The 18,966-nt window shown below is 39.4% G+C and overlaps 1 protein-coding gene across 2 annotated transcripts in view; it reads right to left on the reverse strand.

Annotated features, from left to right (window-relative positions):
* Positions 1-18,618, reverse strand: part of SOX30 (SRY-box transcription factor 30) — a 50,578-nt gene extending 31,960 nt beyond the window's left edge. For both annotated transcript variants that reach the window (XM_008255331.5, XM_070076383.2), the window contains exons 1-3: positions 17,624-18,618; positions 15,882-16,121; positions 14,151-14,330 (exon numbers count right to left, since the gene is read on the reverse strand). In XM_008255331.5, the coding sequence (XP_008253553.4) occupies positions 14,151-14,330; positions 15,882-16,121; positions 17,624-18,611 (1,408 nt within the window). In that variant the 5' untranslated portion in view covers positions 18,612-18,618. The remainder of the gene's footprint in view (positions 1-14,150; positions 14,331-15,881; positions 16,122-17,623) is intronic.
* Positions 18,619-18,966: the final 348 nt, after the last annotated feature.

An 18,966-nucleotide genomic window follows, 5' to 3' on the forward strand; every position in this document is an offset into this window, starting at 1 on the left:
ATTGTTAATCAATAACGGGAGTCACTGGGTACATGCTCCCCAAGTAGGATCTCTGTCCTTAATGTGCTTTACTATGAAACTTAAAAACAACACTACTAGTCGAACAATACCCTATACCTTGTGCGGTTGTGTGAGTGCAGCCTGTTGAAATCCTTGCTTATTATATACTAAGTTGATCTTCAGTATATGAAAGTAATTAATTGAAAATGAAACTCGATGAAGGGCGGGATGGGAGAGGGAGTAGGAGAGGGGAGGGCCACGGGAGGGAGGGAGGTTGGGGTGGGGAGCCACAACAATACACAAGTTGCACTTTGTAAATTCACATTTATTAAATAAAAAAATAACTATATAACAAACAAAAAGAAAAAAGAAAAAAAAGAACTTAATACTTTACCCTTTTAGTGTATTTTATGTTCTACTTAAAACTATTGGTTGAACTCTGTAATTAATACACAATTACTCTTAGGTGTTTAATTAATGCTATAACTAGTACTCAAATAGTATTTTACACTTTGTGTTTCTGTGTGGGTGTAAACTGTGGAAATCTTTACTTAATATATGCTAAATTGATCTTCTGTATATAAAGATAATTGAAAATTAATCTTGATGTGAATGGAAGGGGAGAGGGAGTGGGAGAGGGGAGTGTTGTGGGTGGGAGGGAAGTTATGGAGGGGGAAGCTATTGTAATCCATAAGCTGTACTTTGGAAATTTATGTTCATTAAATAAAATAAAATATAAAGAAAAAAAAAAAGAAATGCCTCTGTCAGCCAAATAATTACTTATTAATAGACACCTGGAATATAAATGGCCTCTCAATTCTCCAGTTAAAATACCCAGAGTGGCTGAATGGATTAAAAAAGACCCATCTGGACTGGTGCTCTGGCGCATTGGGTTAACGCCCTGGCCTGAAGCACCATGTGGCCGTCAGTTCATGTCCCGGCTGTTCCACTTCTGATCTACCTCTCTGCTGTGCCTGGGAAAGCAGCAGAAGATGGCTCAAGTTCTTGGGCCACTGCACCCACGTGGGAGACCTGGAAGAAGCTCCTGGCTCCTGGCTTCAGATCAGCACAGCTCCAGCTGTTGCGGCCAATTGGGGAGTGAACCATCAGATAGAAGACCTCTCTCTCTGTCTCTCTGTCTCTCTGTCTCTCTTCTCTCTGTGTAACTTCAACTTTCAAATAAATAAATAAATCTTTAAAAAAATACCCATCTATTTGCTGCCTAAAAGAAACATTTCTCACCAGCAAAGATATATGTAGACTGAAAGTGAAAGGATGGAAAAAGATATTCCATGGTAACAGAAACCAAAAAAGGGCAGCTGTTGCCATTCTAATATCAGACAAAATAGACCTTACATAAAAACTGCTAAAAGAGATGAAGAAGGGCACTATATAATGATGAAGGGATGAATTCAACAGGAAGATGTGACTATAATAAATGTATATGTACCAAATTACAGAGCACCTAGCTATTTAAAAGAAATGTTAAGGGATCTAAAGGGAGACAAAGACTCTAATACAATAGTAATGGGAGTCTTCAATAACCCACTTTCTTTTTTTAGAAGGTTTTTATTCAATGAATACAAATTTCATATGTACAGCTTTTAGGATTATAGTGGTTCTTCTGCCTCATTCCCATCCTCCCACCCCCACTCCCTTCCACCTCCTACTCCCTCTCTCATTCCATTGTTTATTAAGATTCATTTTCATTGACTTTATATACAGAAGATCAACTATCTATACTAAGTAGAGATTTCAACAGTTTGCACCCACACAGACACACAAAGCATAAAGTACATTTTGAAGACAAGTTTTACCATTAATTCTCATAGTACACCTCATTAAGGACAGAGATCCAGCATGGGGAGTAAGTGCACAATGACTCCTGGTGTCGAATTAAAAATTAGCACTCATTTTTTACGTCAGTGACCATCCAAGGCTTGAGCTTGACATGAGCTTCCAAGGCTATGAAAGCCTTTTGAGTCCACAAACTCTGTCAGTTTTTAGACAGGGCCATATGCAAAGTGGAAGTTCTTTCCTCCCTTCATAGAAAAGTATATCCTTCTTTGATGGTCCCTTTTTTCCACTGTGGTCTCACTCACAGAGATTCTTTATACAGAAGAGTTTTTGCCATTATGTCTTGACTTTCCATGCCTGAAATGTTCTCATGAGCAACCACTTTCATCAACGGACAGATCAACTGGACAGAAAACCAAAAAAGAAACAACAGAGCTAATCTACACTATAGACCAAATGGACCTAATTGATATCTACAAAACTTTTCGACCCACAGTTTCAGGATACACATTCTTATCAGTGCATGGAACTTTCTCTAGGATAGACCATATGCTAAGGCCATAAAGCAAGTCCCAGCAAATTAAAAGAAAAATCCAAATCATACCACAATGGAATGAAGATGGAAGTCGACAACTCAAGAACCTCTACGTCATATGCAAACACATGGAGACTGAACAACACGCCTCTGAATGAATGGTGAGTCATAGAAGAAATCAAAAGAGATATCAAAAAATTTCTGGAAATGACTGAAGATGATAATACATCATATCAAAACATATGGGACCAGTTGACAAAGCAAATTTGTTAGATAAGATAGAGACTTCCAGACCCAGACAGTTAGGGCCTGCACTACGTCCCTCTTAAGCATGAAGCAGCTACAGAAAATGGATGATTCTATGCCCTTCAACATACCTTAGGATTAAGGGAATGGAGTCTCTGAGGTGGGAATGATGTAGGCAGGCATATAGGATAAAACTGATCCGGTTTGTGAGCTGAAAGACCACACCTTCACCATGCCCCTGTGTGACCTCATGCCCCTTCCTGGGCACACCTGTGTGCCCACCGGCAAATCAGATTAATTAACCACTCCCCTCTGGAAGTGGATTAAATGCTGGGGACACAGTGAGCCCAGCCCTTCTCTTTGGCCTTTTGCCATTATGGGCCCATGCTGCCCTCAGCCTCCAGGGTGCATGGCCTTTGGGCCACCTGCCCCATGCTTCCTTGCCTGCATGCTCCTGCATATGGCTGGCTCCTGGTACTTGATATGAATCCAGATTTCTCTCTCTTTTAGATAGGGCCCTCACTCTCCTATGCATTTCTCTCATTGAATAAAAAGCTTAAAAACTAAAAAAAAAAAAAAAGTATGGGATACAGCAAAAGCAGTATTAAGAGGGAAACTTATAACAATCGGTGCCAACATAAAGAAATTGGAAAGGTACCAAATAAATGAGCTATCAATGCATCTCAAGGATCTAGAAAAACAACAGCAAGCCAAACCCAAAACTAGTAGGAGAAAAGAAATAATTAAAATTAAAGAAGAAATAAACAAATTTGAAACAAAAAAATACAAAAGATCAGTGAAAATGAAGAGCCGTTTTTTAAAAATAAAATTGATACACCATTGGCCAAACTAACCAAAAAAATAGGGAAACGACCCAAATCAATAAAATCAGAAGTGAAAAAGGAAATGTAACAACAGATTCCACAGGCATAAAAAGAATCATCAGGAATTACAACAAGCTATATGCCAACAAATTGGGAAACCTAGAAGAAATGGATTCCTAGACACATACAATCTACCAAAATTGAGTCATGCAGACATAGAAAACCTAAACAGACCAATAATCAAGATGGAAATTGCATCAATTAATAATTATTAATAATGATTTGATAAATTGAATAAAATAATGACCCTCCCAACAAAGAAAAGCCAAAGACCAGATGGCTTCACTGCAGAATTCTACCAGACATTTAAGAACTAACTCCAATTGTTTTCAAGCTATTCAAAACAATTAAAAGGGGGCCAGCGACATGGCTCATTTGGCTAATCCTCTGCCTGTGGCACTGGCACCCCAGGTTCTATTCCTGGTTGGGGCACCAGGTACTAGTCCCAGTTGCTCCTCTTCCAGTCCAGCTCTCTGCTGTGGCCTGGGAGGGAAGTGGAGGATTGCCCAAGTGTTTGGGTCCCTGCACCCGAATGGGAGACCAGGAGGAAGTAGCTGGCTCCTGGCTTCAGATCGGCACAGCACTGGCTGTTGCAGCCATTTGGGGAGTGAACCAATGGACGGAAGACCTTTATCCTTGTCTCTCTCACACTGTCTATAACTCTCTCTCTCTCTCTCACTGTCTAACTCTGCCTGTCAAAAAATTAAAAAAAAAAAATTAAAAGGGAGAGAATCCTCCCAAACTCCTTCTATGAAGCCTGCATCACCTTAATTCCTAAACCAGAAAAAGATACAACAGAGAAAGAGAACTATAGACCAATATCCCTGATGAACATAGATGCAAAAATCCTTAAAAAAATTAGCTAATTGAATTCAGCAACACATCAGAAAAATCATTCACCCAGACCAAGTGGGATTTATCCCTGGTATGCACGGATGATTCAACATCTGCAAATTAATAAATGCTATACATCACAATAACAAACTGAAGAACAAAACCCATACAGTTATCTCAATAGATATCTCAAAAGAAAGCATTTGATAAAATACAACATCCTTTCATGACGAAAACCTTAAGCAAACTGGGTATAGAAGGAACATTCCACAACACAATCAAGGTGATTATGACAAAACTCATGGTCAGCATCCTACTGAATGGGGAAAAGACAGAAGCGTTCCCCCAAAGATCTAGAACCAGACAAATATGCCCTCTCTCTTTTTTCCCAAAGAAACTTTTTATTTAAGGAACACAAACTTCATGCATTTTATAAGTACAACTTTAGGAATATAGTGATTCTTCCCACCACACCTGCCCTGCCACCCACACTGCCACCCCTCCTCCTCCTCCCTTTCCCATTTCCAGTCCTATTATCCACTAAGATCCATTTTCGATTAACTTTATACACACAGAAGACTAAATCTATACTAAGTAAAGAGTTCGACAATTTGCACACACACAAAAAAACCCAACCTGTTCTTCAGCAGTCGAAACAAGGCTGTTCAAAATCATTGCATCTTGAAGTTAATTTTACTTTCTTTTTTAAGAAACTTAATTAACATTAACGAAGCACCCAAGAATGACACATCTTTTGCACAAGCACTTAGATATAATTATAATACAACTCTTTGAGCACAGAGGTCCTACATGGGAAGTAGGTGCACAGTGATTTCCTGTTGTTCATTTAACAATTAACATCCTTATGTATGATTTCAGTGATCACCCGAGGCTCCTGACATGAGCTGCCTAGGCTATGGAAGTCATTTGAATCCACAAACTCTGTCAGTATTTAGACAAGCCCTAAGCAAAACAGAAGTTCTCACCTCTCTTCAGAGAAAAGTATCTCCTTTTTTGATAACCATTTCATTGAGTCTTACCTACCAAGGTCCTTCATGTAGGACATTTTTTGCCACAGTATCTTGGCTTTCCATGCCTTAAATGTTCTCATGGGCTTTTCAGCCAGACTAGAATGCCTTAAGGGCTGATTCTGAGGTCAAAGATGTCCATTATTACCACTGCTGTTTAATATAGTCCTAGAAGTTTTAGCCAGAGCCTTTAGGCAAGCAAAAGAAATCAAAAGGATACAAATTGGAAAGAAGGAAGTAAAACCAACCCTATTTGCAGATGACATAATTCTAAATCCAGGGGCTCCAAAAGACTCCACTAAGAGAGTATTGGAACTCTTTAAAGAGTTTTGTAAAGTGGCAAGGTATAAAATCAACACAGAAAAATCAATAGCCATTGTATACACAGACAATGCCATAGATAAGAAAGAACTTCTAAGATCAATCCCACTCACAATAGCTACAAAAATAATTAAATACTCTGAAATAAATTTAACCAAGGATGTCAAAATCTCTATGATGAAAATTACATAACATTAAAGAAAGAAATAGAAGAAGACATAAAAAATGGAAAAATCTTTCATGTTCATGGGTTGGAAGAATCAATATAATCAAAATATCCATACTACTGAAACTTACAAATTCGATGTGATCCTAATCAAAATACCAACTACATTCTTCACAGATCTAGAAACAATGATGCTAAAATTCATTTGGAAACAAAAGAGACCCTGAATACCTAAAGCAATCTTACACAACAAAAACAAAGCCATAGTCATCACAATACCTGATTTCAAGACATACTACAAGGCAGTTATAATCAAAACATCCTGCTACTGGCACAAAAACAGACATATAGACCAATGGAACAGTATAAAAACTCCAGAAATCAATTCACACATCTACAACCAATTTGTCTTCAACAAAGGAGCTAAAATAAATCCCTAGAGCAAGGACAGTCTCTTCAACAAATGGTGTTGGGAAAACTGAATCTCTGCATGCCGAAGTATGAAACTTGTCCCCTACCTTATACAAAAATCCACTCAAAATGCATTAAAGACCTAAATATATGACCAATACCATCAAATTATTAGAGAACATTGTGGAAACTCTGCAAGACATTGGCATATGCAAAGATTTCTTGGAAAAGACACCAGAAGCACAGGCAATCAAAGCCAAAATTGACAAATGGAATTACATCAAGCTGAGAAGCTTCTTCACTGCAGAGAACCACTTAGCAAAGCGAAGAGGCAACTGACACAATAGGAGAAAAAAGTCGCAAACTATACAACTGATAAAGGGTTAACATCCAGAATATATAAAGTGATGAAGATATTCAAGAACAACAAAACAAACAATCCAGTTAAGAAATGGACAAAGGACTTGAAAAGGCATTTTTCACTTTTCAAAGGAGGAAATTCAAATAGCCAACAGACACTTGAAAAAATGCTCAGGATCACTAGCCATCAGGGAAATGCAAATCAAACCACAATGAGGTTTTATCTTACTCCAGTTAGAATGGCTCTCATACAGAAATCAACAACAAATGCTGGCAAGGATGTAGGGAAAAAGGTACCCTAATCCACTGTTGGCGGGAATGTAAATTGGTACGGCCACTGTAGAAGACAGTACAGAGACACCTCAGAAATCTGAATATAGACCTACCATATAATCCAGCCATCCTACTCCTGGGAATTTATCCAAACCAAAAGCAGTGCAGCACAAATCACAATAGCTAAGATATGGAATCAACCTAGATGTCCATCAACTGTTGACTGGATAAAGAAATTATGGTATATATACTGAGTACCACTCAGTTATAAAAAAAAATACTGTCTTGTGCAACAAAATGGATGCAACTGGGAAGCCATTATACTTAGTGAAATAAGCCAGTCCCCAAAAGACAAACACCATATGTTTTCCCTTTCAGAAGTAACTAAAATGTAATGTATTGGAGTGAAATGGACATTTTGGAATTCAATGAATGCTTATAGCCCTTGTCTCTTCTATAGAGAAACGGGTTTTTTTTTTTTTCTTCATACTATTTGTTGAACTCTTTTACTTAGTATAGAGTTAACTTTATGATCATTAAGAAAACTGAAATTAGATCTTTGTAAAAATTAAGAGCAGGAATGGGAGAGGGAGGAAGAAAGAGTTGGAGTATGGGCAGGAAGGAGGGTAGGGTGGGAAGTATCACTATGTCCTAAATCTTTATATATGAAATACATGAAAATATACAAGCTAAATAAAATTACCAAAAAAAGTCTGTCAGAGCTAGGAAGTAATGTGGCTCTTTTAATTTTATCCTCCTTCTTTCTCTCCAGAGAAGGCAGATAATGTTTCTCTTAAACCGGGAAGCACAGTCTCAAGGGACATATGTGTTTTAAAATGGTCTTTGACTTAGAGAAGCAGAGAAGTAGGGAGTAAATGAGGCTGCCATGATTTTCAGTTGACCATGTTATGAAGACTAGTCCACAGGCTCTACCCAGGCCTCTCCTAATTTATCATGCACAAGGAAATTTCCCTTCTTCTAATTCTTTCTAAACCTTATAAACCTGTTAGTTATAAAATAGTTTAAAGTTCAGTAATTATTTGCATGTCTGTCCCTCCAACCTCCACAATCACCAAACCAAGAGCATGAAAGCTTTAGTCTTGCTCATATCCCCACTATCTAGTATAGAATTTGGTTAATGAAAAATAGTTAAGAAATATATGAATGGATGAAACAACAAAGGGATAGATGAAACCATGGCTGATAGCATACCACCGATCTGGTATAAGGAGAGTTAAACTTTGTTTAAATAACTTTGAAGTCATGACTGCAAACTCTTTCAAAATTTTATTCATTGGATCCTTACTGTACTCAAGACATTTGTTCCCTCCAAAAAATCTGCCTCTGATTTAGATTTCTTTTTCTTATACCCAATTCAAAAAGCTCTTAGTCCTTGATTAGAGAAGTATGCCTTTCCTAGGCAAAGGAAAAATGAATTCTAATAGACATATAGAACCTGTGTTTAAGATTACAGAAGAATTTGAATGTATCAAATTATAGATAAGGCAGAGTAGAAACTAGCCAGTCACTATTTTCTCTTCTTCTAGCACAGAACTAGATTATATTTTCAGCCTCCCTTGAAGTTAGAAGTAGCCATGTCGCTGAGGGTTACCCTAGTAATGAGTAGGAACAATAGGTACCACTTCTGGGAATGATCCATAAAAGATTCTCATGCAGATCCTCCATGCTCTTTCCCCATCTGTGGGTTCATGCACATCAGTACAATAAACCCAGATGTCACATATTAAGACAACAGAGCTACAGTGTAGAATAAGCGTGGGTCCATGAGTCATCTTTTGGGAGAGAGCCATTTACCAACCAGAAACACTCACTGTGGTCTTTACATTGATAAAAAAAAGAAACTTGGTGTATAAACCATTTTATTTTAGTGATTGTTAAAGCAGCTGGTTTTACGTAATCATTTTTTGAAACAAAGAGCAACATTTTAGATGTATAATAGAGTATGAAATTGGGACAGCATGATACAGCGGGTTAAATCAACACTTGCAACACCCAGCATCCCATATCAGAGGGCAGATTTGTCTTGGTTTCCCATCCAATTTTCTGCTAATATGCCTGAGAAGGCAGCGGAAGATTGCCCAAGTATCTAGGTCCCTGCCACCCATGTGGGAGTCCAGGTTGGAGTTCCCGGCTCCTGATTTTGGCCTAGCCCAGTCCTGGCTGTTGTGGTCATTTGGGGAATGAACCAGTGGGTGGAAGATAGATCAATCACTCTCTCTTTCACACATATACCCTTCTCCCTCTCTCTCAGTCACTCTTGCCTTTCAAATAAATATATCTTAAAAATCAAAATAAAAACTAGAAAATTATAGTTTTAAACAATTCCAGCAATATTTCACACCACCCAATCCAAGGAGGAAGAATACATTATATGTGCTCAATGAATATAGGATGCAACCAAGCTTTTGCTGTGTGACTGCAAATGGCTGGCTATATCTTTCATGAGCAGTGGAGTGGGGAATGGCAGAAACTGAGGACAGATCAAATTTTTCTAAAAGAAAAAAGTTTAAGGAGGTAATAAGGAGAATCAGCATGAGACTAGGGTGGGGGCGGAATGAGAAAAGAGAGAAATATACAAAGAGACAGAAACATGAGAATGGAAGAATTGGTAAGACTAGTTAGTCAGGTAACTGTGAAGAAAATGAGACTCTGGGGACTCACAAAGATAATGAGGAGCCCCAAGAGAATCTGCACTGTAGTGATCATGTGACTCCTCTTTCCTGCTCCTTACAAAAACGTAAAATAAAGGGGTACATCATTTTTCAGGGAATTTTTGTGTCAAATTTGAGTTTCTTATAAATATACTTTGTTGGAATGAACCTTAAGGATGAGACAAGAATACCGCCTCTTTTTTGCCTTGTAACAGTATCAAATCAGGTGGTTTTATTTTGTTTAGGTAAGAAAAGGCAGGCAAATGAAAAAAAAATGAAATAGGAGCAAACATTTAAAAAAAAAAATTTAACGGCCGGCGCCGCGGCTCACTAGGCTAATCCTCCACCTAGCGGCGCCGACACACTGGGTTCTAGTCCCGGTCGGGGCGCCGGATTCTGTCCCGGTTGCCCCTCTTCCAGGCCAGCTCTCTGCTGTGGCCAGGGAGTGCAGTGGAGGATGGCCCAGGTGCTTGGGCCCTGCACCCCATGGGAGACCAGGAAAAGCACCTGGCTCCTGGCTCCTGCCATCGGATCAGCGCGGTGCGCCGGCCGCAGCGCGCCGGCCGCGGCGGCCATTGGAGGGTGAACCAACGACAAAAGGAAGACCTTTCTCTCTGTCTCTCTCTCTCACTGTCCACTCTGCCTGTCAAAAAATAAAATAAAAAAAAAATTTTAAGAGAAAATAAATGAATTCAGAATACTAGAAGATGTGAACTTTGTTAAGATGTAATGAAACCAATTTTGTGCTTGAGAAATTAAATATAGGGAAGAAAATAATCTAACCAGAAAATTCATATATGTACAAAGTGATATTTAAAAACTGGGCTAAAATAAATACAGCTTCTGCAAAAATTTCAAAAGCCTTTAAATGAACATGAATACTAATATAAAATCAGAAGACTGGCATTAATGGCATCAGAGACATTTGATAAATTCCTTAAAGAGAGAGGGAGAGAATTTAATAAATTCTCTAAAGAGAATTCTGGACTATCAATATATAAGTACTTTTAGAAAATATAAATAGAAGAAGAGTGTAGAAAGTAGAATAAATGTGAGAGATAAGAGTAGAATGAATGCACTGGACACGAAAATAATACCAGACAAGGAAGGTACTATAGATAAAATCAGAAATAGTAAAATGAGTTGTATTTGCATCTGTCCTTTCTACAGCTACTCAAGAACTCTTTAATGGCAGAAATTATATAAACATTTTTATTCTTTGTCACTGGCATAGAATTTGGCTTATAACAGGGACTTAATATACATCAAGTAGTAGAGTGAACAAGTAGGCAGTACTGATACTGAGACATATGGATTTACACAGAAGACATGTGAGATAGAAAAATTTATCGAAACAAGGGAGAAAACACAATTACACTGTCAGATTTCAAATAGATTGAATGAATATATTAATGGGATGAAAATGTGCTGGGAATATCTAGTTAAGCATAAATAATTGCTTATTAGGATAAGTAGGGTTAATATGATTCACAGTAAAATAAGATTAAGAGCCAAATAATGAAGAAAGACTACTAGAAAAATCTATAAATCAACTGTGTAAAATATTATGCAGTAGTAATCACAACATATTTAAATTTAAGATTCTGATTAATAAGATAAAAAAAACACCATGGGATTACTCAACTTTCAGAAAATAGATATTGGTTAGGGAAAAAACTGATATGGATAACAAACAAAAATGTCATAGAAAAATAAAGGTTAAGTTACATGATAATGCTAAAAACACCGAAGGAAAAATGTGGCTCAAATCAGAGACTTTCTATGGCTAATCGGCCAAATCAAATAGAATTTATTGAGTTTGTGCAGGGGTCAGTATTGTGGTGCAGGGAGTTAAGTTGCCACCTGTGATGCTGGCTTCACATATGAGCACAGGTTCCAGTCCTGGCTGCTCCACTTCAAATACAGCTCCCTGCTAACATACATGAGAAAGCAGTGGAAGATGGCCGAAGTACCTGGGTCCCTACCACCCACAACGGAGACTGACAGGGAGTTCCAGGCTCCTGGCTTTGGCCTGGCCTAGCCCTGGACATTGTGGCCATCTGGGGAGTGAACCAGAGGATGGAAAATCTCTTTCTTTCACTTTCTCTTTCTCTCTCTCTTACATAACTCTGCCTTTCAAATAAATAATCTTTAAAAAAAAAATCAGGCAGCCTAATGGAAAAATATGGAGCCATAGCTCAGAGGCCTCAAAATCAATGCTAACTGGCTCTCTAAATACTTCTGCAGAAAGAAGAGAATCAGTGGAATTAGTCGTTACAGCATAAAAGACAACTGAAAATAGACTCAGCAAACTTCTTCCTAGTAAAAAAGACCTTAAGATTTCTGAACCCTAACTAATTTTCATAGTAGACAGTTTAAGAATACAAGATCAACTACAGTACAATGACAAATTCATAAAATGTCCAAAATGGCAGACTGAATACAAATGGATCTTTGGCATTCACCTAAGAATTGTAGGGAAAAACTCAAAGGCAGAACTGAGAAATTAATTATTAAAGAATATCTGAATGGCCTCTGACACATTTTTTGAAAAGTAAGTGTAACTTCCAGCTACTGGAAGTGGTGACCTTGAAAGCTCTAGCTTGGTAGGTCTATTTCTATACCTCAAAAGTTGGTGAAATCTATACAATATCATACCAATGCACAAAGATTACTGGAAAAAAAGATAGATAGTATAGATAGTATTCTTATATCCATGATGCTACATTTAAGTGTGACAGAATTATAGAATGTAATTCTGAGCCAAACACAACAATAATCAAATTTAAGACAAGATCATGTTTAGTTCCCCCACACACAATGTCCCTTATATCTGGTGATATCTAATAAAAATAAGAATTTATTTCTTGGATCTCACTTGTTAAACAGAGAGCATTATCTTTTTTAAAAAAAGTTTATTTATTTATTTGAAAGGCAGAGTTACAGAGAGGCAGAGGTAGAGAGAGAGAAATCTTCCATCTGCTGGTTCACTCCCCAAATGGTTGCAGTGGCCAGAGCTGGGCTGATCTGAAGCTAGGAGCCAGGACCTTCTTCTGGGTCTGCACGTGGGTGCAGGGACCCAAGCACTTGGGACATCCTCCACTGCTTTCCGAGGCCATAGGAGAGAGCTGGCGCCGTGGCTCACTTGGTTAGTCCTCTGCCTGCGGTGCCGGCATCCCATATGGGCGCTGAATTCTAGTCCCAGTTGCTCTTCTTCCAGTCTAGCTCTCTGCTGTGGCCCGGTAGTGCAGTGGAGGATGGCCCAGGTGCTTGAGTCCCTGTACCCGCATGGGAGACCGGGAGGGAGTTCCTGGCTCCTGGCTTTGGATGGGCGCAGCGTTGGCCGTGGCGGCCATTTGGGGAGTGAACCAGAGGAGGGAAGACATTTCTCTCTGTCTCTTTCTCACACTGTCTATAACTCTGTCAAACAAATAAAAAATAAATAAATAAATCTATCTTAACTATAAAAAAAGAATACTACCAATATTAGAAGAAAATCTTTGTTTTAGCTATCTTACATCTCAGAATGGCATAAAATTAAAATATTATATAAAATATCAATTGTTTCAACTAAGTACACTGATAAATCTATTCCTGGGGGGAAAAAAAAACTCATAGTATTTAATAGTGGATTGAAGTACATGTAAGTTAGGTCTTGAGCAACAAAAAGGACAGAGAGAGAAACATATATTATGAAAACAGAATCACATATAATACACTAGAAAAACAAGATAAAGTGGACAAAGACATTATCAAGCCTACACTAAATATGGGATTAAAGGAGATACTATGAAGCAGTGACATGTGAGAATGCCTGACTGTGCTGGCAAAAAACAGAGCTATTGGATCAGCTTTCTTAGCTCAGACATCTTGAATGTAACTTTGTTGCTATGGATTTCTAAAATGATACTTTTAAAAAACAGTGCAAATACATAAGATTCTAATAAGTCAATTTCCAAGATACCTAAATCTCTGTTTATAGGAGTAGTTTTGTTACCAGAAGAATCTGAGGAGATAGAAGCTGAAAGAGCAGATTTAGGTAGTTTTGTCTTAAGGAGCTTTAAGACACGTAGGTAATAGCAAATAGTGAATGTACAAAACACTCCTTCAAAGATGGTTAAAACAAGTTCTGGAAGAACAAACTAACAATGGATAGTCCCATGACAAGTCATTAAGAATAATAGGTTCTCAATTTTGGATTCTTAAAATTGACAAGAATTGTAAAATATTGATAATAGATGAGAATTTAGGGAGAGACAATATAATAAAGCAAACAGGTATTTGGCAGAAAATAGACTACTCCCATTGCTTTCTAGAGCAATGAGAAAATTATCCTAACATAGCAGTATCACTACTAAGTTCTAAGAGAGAAGCCTCACACCCCATTAGTAGGGCATTTTTTTATGCAGATAGTAAAAAGACCCTCCTGTTTCCTACTGAATTACCCCATAGATTAGGCAGATAATGAGATTTTTCCTTACTATTAATGTTCTCAATTTCTTCCTTTTGATTTGTAATACTGCTTTATAAATTATTAATTTTAACAGAAAAGAATTTCAACTTAAAGAGGTAAATTTTTATGTACTTTTTAAAAAATAGTAATTGACAATAAAGCCAACTCACCAACTGGATGAGTGATGGGGTTCTGTAGGCTGGGTATTACCACAGAGTAGGTAGGTGAGCGATAAGGATAAATTGTTGTAGGATTTGTAGAGATGATATTCTGTGTGGTACCAGAAAACACATTGGAAACACTTAGAGGGAAGCGTTTTCGCTTCCCTGGACGAGGTTGATAAACCCAACCTATAGAAGAAAATAAACTATTTTGAATATGAATATATAAATGGTTTAGCTTTGAGATGCTTCTCATATTAAAATGCAAAGCACTTCAAAGTTGTTTTTTTTTTTTTTTTTAATTATAATTTAGGGGCTGGTGCTGTGGCATAGCAGGTGAAGCTGCCACCTGCAGTGCCTGCATCCTATATGGGCACTCAGGCTGCTCCACTTCCAATCCCACTCTCTGCTGTGGCCAGGTTAGGCAGTAGAGGATGCCCCAAGTCTTTGGGTCCCTGCACCCATGTGGGAGACCCAGAAGAAGCTCCTGGCTCCTGGCTTCAAATCAGCCTAGCTCCAGTTGTTGTGGCCATCTGGGGAGTGAGCCAGTGGATGGATGACCTTTCTCTCTCTCTCTGACTCTCTGTAACTCTGCCTTTCAAATAAATAAATAAATCTTCAAAAAAATTATGATCTAAAGTATCTTTTCAAGTTCTACGGTACTACGTATGTGAATGACTCCTCTACTGTGCGTTTTATTACACATATCCATACAGTTCCTAATAGCCAATGTTGTAAACCATAATTGAAGAGTGAAGTCAAATGCCTTATAACCAATTACATAAATTGTATCTATATTGGAATCGTGTAATAAAGCTATTGAGAATAAATCCAAAGTCTGTCCTCTACCTATAAAACAATGTCCCAGTTTCACATGATTCATCTCTTCCTGTATCCTCACTTTATACAATTGTCTGTTTCTCACAATGACATAGTCACTGATGAGCAATCCCTATTCTTATACCCAGTTCAGGAAGAGTCACCCTCTTAGGCTTGGCAATGTCCAAGTAAACTCCATTTCCTCCTACAGTCAGAAGAACGGAGTTAATGGCAGTTGTAGCCACTGTATAAGCAGAAGTACCACTGGTTCCCCACTGTTGCTGCCTCTGATTTTCCCTCCAAGAATCTCTCTGCTCATATTTTAGAAAAAAATAATTCTTCACCCACCATGATAGCCATGTGGGCCAGACACTGTGCATTTTCTGAAGCTTAATGTCAATGTTTCATTGCTGGGGAGAAATCAGACTTGTTTCAAACCATATCATGATGGAAGTAAAGAATGTCTGGTAAAATGGAACATGGTGTAATCCCTGCATTCTCATTATCTTGGATCATGCAAATAGACTTTTTTTGTTTCTATGATTTTAAGTATATTGGCAAAAATACCTATATATCTGCAAATATATCAGCAAAATTATAGCCTAGGACCCTGTTTATCTTCATTAAACTTAGGTCTATTATCTCTATATGTATTTAACCAAAATCATAATAAAACTATTTGTCCCCTGGTTTCCATTAGTTGGTAAATACGAGACCAGGTATCCTCCAACTTGGAAACTTACAGACACTTATGCTCAATATCATTTCAAGTATTAATATAATGTTAACCATTATTTTCTTTATAATACATAGATTAGAAAAAAATTACATTTCTTTCAGTCTCAACCTAATCTAATCTTTATCTAAATAAATTAATTTGAAAGAAATTAGAAAGATGTTTTGTTCATTTCAATTGATTACCAGGAAATTCCTCTCTGTGCTTTTCTTTAATCTTTTGTGCTTCATCATAATAGGGTTTCTTTTGTTCTTCACTAAGTTTGTTCCACTCTAACCCGAGCTGGACACTGATTTCTGCATTGTTGGCTGCTGGGTTAGCTTTGGCTAGTGCTGGCCGGTGGATCCTTGCCCAAACCATAAATGCATTCATAGGTCGCTTCACATGACCATTTCTGTCCTTACTGAAGGGAGTATCTGGTATTCCTACACGACAAAAATTAAGAGACTAAATTAATGTGCCACGTACAGACATACATACACAAACAATTTTAAAGTGAAGTGCACCTCCATCTATCCTTCTTAATTTTTTTAATATCTGAAGAAAACATGTACCTCAATAGAGCCAAAGAACTGCCAATAATCCCAAGTACCTTATAACCTCTGAACTTAGCATTCTAAACTGTAGCTTAGAATTACTCTCCTTTTTCTCAAAGAGGATATTATTGAAGATATTGTGGAAATAACATTAAAGCAATAGATTCCTGACATTATTTCTTTGAGCTTTGCCAACACTTCTAACAGCAAATAACATCTGAAATTTTTCCCCATGAAAAACAGTCCATCAAGCGACAGAAACTATGATTTATTCATAGCCATTCCTACCACTACATATGTGCTTCATAAATATTTAGAGGAACTTATTTACATGCTATTGTGTCCTTCCAAGCAAAAATATTTATAATACTACTGTATAAGTTGTATTTTATTGTGAAGGTGAAGTTCCTGCCAAAGTGACTCATCAACACTAGTCCCATGTCCAGGGAGAAAAACAAGAGAAAAGTAATAAAAGTGACTTTTTCAGAGTCACAGAGCCATTTGAAATTATATTAAAGATAAATTCACCGATCTTTTGTAGCTCCTACAAGAACTGACTATAAACTTACTTTAGAGATAAGTGACGTAAAAAATAAGCAAAAAATGCAAAGAATGAAATATGTAAAATCCTCAGTTGTTTGTTCGTTTAGAAAATGAAAACAAAGGCTTAAAACTACAAAGGTAAAAACAAGGGGGGAGGGGTAGAAAAAATAAACAAAAATAAACATAACAGTTAATAAAAATATGAACTGAGGATTAGCATGACCTTCCAAGATACACACTGGTGCAGTTCTGTCTGAACTAAATCTTAAAATAAGATTTTGGAAATGCTGGTAGAAATAAGACACCTATTTTTGGTTGCTACTGTTCTAACTATAGTCATTTCTTCAAAAAACAAATTTTCTAGCTTACAGTATTTTCATTTTAAGTCCTTAGCTTTTAGAAAACTAAATTCTAAAGCTTTACATTTAATAACATATTCTCTCCTGAAAAAATTAATGTTCGTTTTTAAAAATAACCTCTATCATCAATGTAAACTTGTTTAAACGTTTTCATTTAAACACCACTGTTTCTAAGATACAAGTTAAGCATGGCACTATTATGATATTGTTGATGATGGTTTGCAGCACAGAAACTGAAGGTTTTCTGTGGTCTCACGAGACTATTTCTAAATCTCACCACTGACCGGGAATGTCTGGGAATACTGAAGGTGTTCGTTATTTTACTGTATACATACATGTCAATCAGAAGTGATACCTGTGCAGACTTGGCCCTGAAAAGAATCAGTTCCATGTTTACTTTTTTAGTTTAGGCTTCTGAACTGCTCACAAGGCAGCTATTGGGGCAACAGAGACGAAGTTTTGAAAACCAGAATCCCCTGCCATCTATACCTGCGTCTGAGGGAAGCACGGTGAGCGGGACATCTTTGGTTTCAATTTTTACAGAAGGCTCCAGTAAGGACTGCATTTTAATAGGCACTGGTGTCAGGGGGACCTTGGTCAACCGTATCAGATCTGAAGCTGGAGGTCCCTGAAACTGGATCCGCGCCCCAGGAGGGACGGTGTGGAGAGTCAAGGGGATCCTGAGGTCTTGCTGGTGCGGCCCAAAGGCGCTGGACGTCTGGGTCAGGATCATTTCCTTGCTGTCATGGCCCAGGCCATTGGACGCGCCTTCCGGGCCGAGACTGCAGTCCTCGTGGAATCTCTCCGGCTCCTCCGTTTTGATGACTCCTTCTCCCAAGGCCGGCAGGCTTTTGCTTTCCCCGCCTTTCACCGCATCCCTCATGACCTCCTCCGGCTCCATCTTGCCCTTCTCATTCCCTCGGCTGCTGTCGGGGGCCGGCCCGGGGCCCTCCCCTTTGGCCGTCCTGCAGGCTCTAGGACCTGCCTCGACGGCCCTCCGAGGTGCCACCGACGGGTCCAAGCTGGGCCCCGGCTCTGGCTTCTCGGCCTTGACCTGCAGCACCCGGGGCTGCATCGGGTGCAACTCGGGCCTGCAGGGACCGCCCTCGGGGGTGGGCGGCGGCGGCAGCAGCAATAGCTCAGGCCTCAGCTGCAGCAGCCGCGCCTGCCCCGGGGAGGCAATGGCGCCCTCGTCCGGGGACTGAGGCAGCAGCAACACCTGCTCCTGCTTCACTTGTAGTAGCCGCCGTGCCGCGGGCGGTACGCCCGACGCCGGGGCGTCCCCGCACGACGAGGCCATGGTCGCAATGGCGGCCGCGCACGGGATAGGCGGCGACGGAGGGGGCTCGGCGGCCGCTGCTCGAAAGGAGGCGCCCTCGACCGACAGCGAGGGCGGAGCCAGGCGCAACGGGCGCGGCGGTGTCGCCCTCGGCAGTTGGCGCGGCTGAGGCAGCGGCTCCGGCCTGGCCCTCTCCATGGGGGGGGAGGGGGGCCCGGGTCTAGTCCCAGCCCAGATTGTGAGCTCAGCCGTTTGTTGGCGTCCCGCCCCCTCCCCCTTTCAGTTAAGACTCTTCCAAGACCTTTGCTACCCAGAACCCTACGCGGTTCAAAAATGCAGCCCTCGGCTCAGACTCGCCCAATCACCATCGTCCTGGTGCCCCCAGCCCACCAATCACAGGCGCGTTCTTCAGCCCTCCCGCCTTCCGCTCTCGCCGCGTGCCGAGTCCTCGAATCACCCGTGACCATCGGGCCAGCGGCACTTGTTGCCTATTTTCCCCCTGACTCTCCCTCTCTTCCTGAGTTCTCTTCCGGGCGTTGTCCTAGTTACCCCT

Source organism: Oryctolagus cuniculus, chromosome 6, assembly GCF_051225735.1.
Source record: "Oryctolagus cuniculus isolate XC-2025 breed Fujian yellow rabbit chromosome 6, ASM5122573v1, whole genome shotgun sequence".
In the NCBI taxonomy this organism is placed as follows: domain Eukaryota; kingdom Metazoa; phylum Chordata; class Mammalia; order Lagomorpha; family Leporidae; genus Oryctolagus; species Oryctolagus cuniculus.